At 37.4% G+C, this 6,000-nt stretch overlaps 1 protein-coding gene across 1 annotated transcript in view; it reads left to right on the top strand.

Moving 5' to 3' along the window:
- Nucleotides 1–1,181: 1,181 nt before the first annotated feature.
- The window catches only part of LOC126175414 (cholinesterase-like), a 95,509-nt gene continuing 90,690 nt past the window's right edge, over nt 1,182–6,000 (top strand). The window contains exons 1-2 of the mRNA XM_049922212.1: nt 1,182–1,298; nt 5,257–5,391. Coding sequence (XP_049778169.1) covers nt 1,236–1,298; nt 5,257–5,391 — 198 coding nt within the window. The 5' untranslated portion in view covers nt 1,182–1,235. The remainder of the gene's footprint in view (nt 1,299–5,256; nt 5,392–6,000) is intronic.

The raw sequence follows: 6,000 nt of genomic DNA, 5'->3' as shown, positions 1-6,000 counted from the left end.
ACAGCCCTGCAGCCTAGGGTTTGTACCATTTTCTCTGTACGGAACAATGGGCACTGAATTTAGTGTATGGAAATGCCTAAGTTCTTGAGTAGTCACTGAAAATGGACGACTCAAATTGTTCCTGTCTAAAGACAGCACAGCGTCCCTACGCAAAAAACGAAATCACTAGTAGACACTTTCTTGGTCTGTAGAGCAAAATGGAAATTTCCTCATGGTATAGTTGACAGTGGTGTACAGTTTCGGTGAATACGCAAATGTTTCCGAATATTTGTCAGTAGCACATTGTGGCTAAAGCTGTACATAAACATCGATATGCCAAAGATAATGTCTATTAATATGACAGAGAACGCAGAAGACACCTTCCGCCGGGTGAACATATGTGTGCTTTCTTCTACGGAACCCCTATTCCGCACACGTATACAACGGCGTAGGAAACATTCAACTTATTCGTTTTTTTTCGGTATTTGAAGGGTATGATCTGTGTCCTGACAAAAATTTACAGCAGGCAGCCTGCGTCACAACTAGCATGTTGATCTGTACTTTTGCAGTAAGTAAGTAATACCATTTCCGTTTTTAAAGCAGTAAATTTTACATATTTCATGCAACAGCTGGAGGCTAATATACTTGTAGCTCTGGAAAATGACTAGCGTCAATAAATTAGGCATATCTAAACACCCAAAGAGAGCCTCTCACAACTCAAAAGGTGTTATACCGTTGTTTTACTTAACGCGAAAATGCAGATAGCCCTTATCTTAATTGAGTGTACAAAACAGTCTCGATTTTCTTTCCGCGTCAAAGCTTTTCGAAGATGTTTTCTATTCGACAGGTGATATATTATCATAGAAACAGGAAAAAAATCACGTAACATATATTCACTAAAAGAGAAAAAAATGGAAATTTTGCGCACCGTAGAAAGAATGCGATAAAATTTCTAAGAAATCTTATAAAAGTTAAGATTTGCGCCTGAATGAGGTATCTTTTGAGTCTTCTGTCAGCATCTGGTGTTTATTAAAAGACATTACGTTTTCCTATTCGTACTGTCCTTTCTCAGCTCAGTAGCGTTTCAGGTATCAGATAAAAAACACAGGCCGGCAGGCTATCTAATCACGTTATAGCCACTTCAAGCCGATGTCCACATAAGAGGTGCTGTCACTGAGCGACTTCACTGATCGCCCCCTGACAATACCCAGTTTTGCAACGGCTGCTGTTCTCATCCGTGGGGAGATCATACAACCATGGAGCCGAGCCGTCTGTCGTGCATATCGTTAATGTTCCTTACTTTAGCAGTACTCGTCAAGGTAAAACACCAGTATCTCCATTTTTCAAGTCGCAACGATTATCAGTTCACAAAGTGAACTATGGGATGTTTTCATTTTATATGGGCTTCTAGGAGTGTTTGTTTAGATGTTCGTGCTGAAGCTGAATAACAAAAAATAGTGAGAAGACGGGTTTATCTTTTAGGAATATATTGGTATATTCTTCGTACTGTTACAAACATAGAGCATGTCAATGAAACTGAAAACTGTTTAGTTTTAGATGGTGAATGGTTCAACCAGGCACAAATATTTTTTGAGTGGTTTATTTTAGTGCCATAAGGGGTTTCAGGCTGTCATACCCATCTTCATATGTCTGTTATTTTCTGTTACATACATGTTTCGATCAACAGCATGTCGTCTGCTCCCACACTACACAAGATTATTTGAGTATTCATTGCTACTTTATAACTTGGTTCATTAATGTAAATACTTTAAAATGATTGCATTTATTTAGATATGATGTGAAACAGTTATGTTCAGCTACATAAGTTTCAGTAGATGGCGATTTCTTTTGTTGTGATCTGTGTCACTTATGCACGTGTACATAACTATATTGCTTTATATTTAAATAAATGCAAGCACATCAGCGTATTCTTATTAATGAAACAACTTATAAAGTGACTCTAAATGCTCAGATATTCTTTTGCAGTGTGGGAGCAGATAACATGCTACTGATCAAAACGTATACGTAACAGAAAAATATCCATCTGAAGATGGGCATCGTAGTCCGAAACCGGTTATGGAACTAAAATAAAACATTTAAAAAGCGCTTGTGGCTGGTTGGGTCATTCGCCAAACTTCATTAATAAGGTTATGTTGTTCACAAGATTCAACATCGATAGTATGATACTTTTGTTTCGCAAGAGATCGGTTCACTTTCATTTTCGAGAATGCTTAACGACGTTTTTCAAATTTTGCTACTTTCGCATATCGTCTCAACGATGTTAAACTGTTTGCACGGGTTACAGGTAACAGTATAAACAAACATTTTGTGAAGTCAAGCCTTGACAGTCATTAGTTGAGATAACTTTAATTTTCTTCTGTGGTTTAAAGGAAGCATTTCTAGAAGGAACGACTAGGCAGGCGTACAGAGAGAGATGGACAAGGTCCTTGATATATCCAATAATAATATCGACCAGTCTGTGTTCCAGCTGTAATTGTCGCGTATGCCAGGTAAAATCTGCCCATTGCTTATCGCCGTCATCATGGTCCTGCGAAGGTAATGTACTGGATGTGTCGACCAACAGTTTTCTTTAAAGAACTTGAGCCTAGTGTGATTGATAATCAACATAAAGCAAAAATCATTTGACGAAGCAAATCTTTAAATTGTTCAAAAATCGATGCAACGTGATCACTGCTACTTCACTGACAACCTCATTCATTCAACAATAGTGCCAGTGCAGCTTATCTGCTACAGTAGTCTATGATTAATGACGTATATCAACTACTTGTACCTACTGTAGTTTAGCATCCCACTGCCAGTCGCACCACTGATCTGCGACGATACTGTTAAACCAATAACAACGGCGTTCTTAAAGGAATCATAAACGTCCAGCACCGTGTCTTGTACTACTGGTTTCAAAATAACCTACATATGCCACCCAATACTATTGACGACAGTATCTCATAATTGACTATCGATGCAAAGCCATTCGCTACAAAAAACAACGGTCTTATTGACCCTAACTATAAATTTACATCACTCGAATTCCATTTCTCTTTACATAATACATGCACGTGACAATAGTTCAGTATTACTCATCGCTTGGTAACTCCATTGATGCAGTACTATCCTTCCGAAATTGTGTTATAGATTCCTCTAAGGTATCCGTTTTTCTCGAATGCTGAAACCACTTTAATGCATTACCCCACACTATACTATCATGAATTGAGTCTTCATAGCAACTAAAGACCATTTAGTGTAATGAGTTTCATCGGGGGAGGCAATTCATTTCGATAATTCCAAAACTATATCGCATATGAACCACAGAAGTCATTGTGTAATATTCATATTCAATGAAATAATAGAAGAAAGAAAAATATTCAGTTGATGTTGGAGACGAAAATATCATGATTTACACATGTAGCTGTAATCCAAACGCATAAAACTGAATTAGTGTAACTGAAATATAAATCATAATTTTAAATCCTCCATAACTTTTAAAATATTCTTTTAAATTTCAGGAAAGTCTTACTAATTCTTATAAGAAGGCAGACAGGTTTCAGGGTGTAATACTGGATTCAACTCTGGTTACTACCACATTAAAACACATTCAAATTTCATATGCGACAGACACAGAAACTCTTCTACGTTAACTATAATATATAAAAAGAGGAAGAGCTAGCTTTCAAGAAGTGTAGTTCTATTGTTGTTCTATACTTCGTTTTATCACGCCACCGGAAGTTATACATTTCTGCACACTTAGTTTAGTTGTGATGACTGGGTATGTTCTCATAGACCTATAATGCTTTGATTTTTGCGAAATGTAGAGTGATAGTGTGAGAACATATCAGAAGACACTCTACTGCAACTGCGATTAGTTGTTTTGAAAATAAAGGCTGAGCTACGAAGAGAAGTTTTATTTCTGTACCTTCCATGCACATGGCTATAAAACTTATCAGCACAGTTCAACTTCACGATCCGGAACTTGGAATCAGTTGTAGCCATTAATGTCATCTCATTTCATTGAAGTAATGTACAAGTTCGATCTATATAGTAGTGCTGCTATGCTGACGGGTATTCAAATTTATTAATCGACCCTGAGCTTGCATAACTCTACAACCTGGACATCTGAACGATTCACCGTTTGTGTGATAGTTGTTTTCAGTCAGCTGATCGTCACAATTTGCGAGCCTACAGCATTCTATTGGTTCAAAATAGGTCCGTAACTTCTGTTATAATTAAAATAAATGGATGTAGTTCCGTCGTCAGTTGTATTGAGGAGTATCATTATTTTTTCTTGATTGTGATTGGTTTCGGATAAAAGTGTCTATTTTCAAACCATCTGTATCATAAGTAGGACAATACAAGCGATAGCCTGTATACAAAAACTGTCCCTGGAGTGATGACCAAAGTGCGACTACAGCCGACTCAACAACAGTACTCAGACTACATAGGGCGGATATAAGAAAAGCAGTTCTCTAACGTCCGTTTTATGAGTGTGTTGTTGAGTCGGCCATAGTGCCGCTTTGATTATCACTGATGGGAGAGTTTTGTGCGTAGCCTATCGTCTGTATTGTTCTACTTACGATAAGGAGACAAGTGTCCGAAACTATTAAGCATTAAGAAATAAAAAAGATACTTCTCAGTGCAGCTTATGACGGAGCTGCAACCATTTAGAAACAAAAAGATAGTTCTTAGTGCAACCATTTATCCCATCACAGTTTGCTTTTGGTTTAAGAAGCATCAGTGAATGTTCTTAGCAAACATAATTTCTTAGAGCTGCAGTAAGAGTGCAACTGAATGATCTGCTGTGAACGAAGAAACGATTACATCACCGTCTCCATACTCAGATTAGACTTAAACATTTTACTCTGGAACACGAAGTATACTGAAAGCGTCCTATCATTAAGAGATATTTGACTGTTTCAGTCCATCATCAAACTCTTAGAGAAACGGTGCTTAACATAAACAACCTCAAAAAACAATAATTTCAAATCTCAGGCAGGTTACTTTTAAAAATGCACATGAGATATGAAGGCAAATTTGTTGTTCTACTGATGAGGATACTGAAATTATTTGTTCGCATCCAACGAAGAGAACCAAGAACTGCGGAGGTAAAATGCTTCGGAAAGATAGTAGTTTGGGGAATGAGATGTTTTATTTTATCGAACTCTTTTGATGACGCAAAATTTTACAAGACAGCCAAGTTTTAAAGAGTAATCATCTTCCCCTTATTGTCTCTCGCATGGCTTCTATTAAATTCCACCTTTGTTTCAGGCACAGGAAGTGTTGGTGACAGTCGAGCAGGGCAGTCTACGAGGTACCACAGCCACGAGCGTCTACAACACCTCCTACACTGCGTTTCTGGGCATCCCGTACGCCACTCCGCCGTTGGGGAGACTGCGGTTCCAGGTAAGTGTTCAGGTCACTGGCAGCACAGATGGATGTTTATGGAAACTACATCGGTCTCAATATATCACGGAATCTTAACGTAAATAGCGACAATCAAATAACAAAGGTAGACAAGTTGCGAAACTTGGCTACGTCGTAGCGAATTAGTGAAAATGAAATTTCAAAAACACTGTTTCATACAAGGAATTCGTGTTATACATTAGAAAATATTTCAAACATATCAAATCGGGTTCGTCAGTTTGGCACAGTACAAGTAATATCAGTACGAAGAGCGACTATCCTGCACATTTCTGTACGCTCTGTGATGTATGATACTATTGAAAGACGGTGTGCAAAGTACTTTTTTCAAACAAGTTGTACATTGTTCCAGTTCGGTGGTGATAAAAATGAAGTTATTAATATGACAGAGATATTCGTTAAGTTAGTTACATTATCGCTAATATTTAATTGTAGACAGAGAAAAAATGACAAAAATCAATTCTATTAAGCACTAAATATAAAAGTAGCCCAAGATACAAAACACACGAATTTCTAAAATAAAAAAAATTAAATGAAATAAAACACAGCCATCATAGCCCCATTCACATTTCAAGTTACTCAGCACAGAAG

This window comes from Schistocerca cancellata, chromosome 3 (assembly GCF_023864275.1).
Source record: "Schistocerca cancellata isolate TAMUIC-IGC-003103 chromosome 3, iqSchCanc2.1, whole genome shotgun sequence".
Lineage (NCBI taxonomy): Eukaryota > Metazoa > Arthropoda > Insecta > Orthoptera > Acrididae > Schistocerca > Schistocerca cancellata.
The sequence above is the reverse complement of the archived record's forward strand: the minus strand, read 5'-3'. Positions and strand labels throughout refer to the sequence as shown.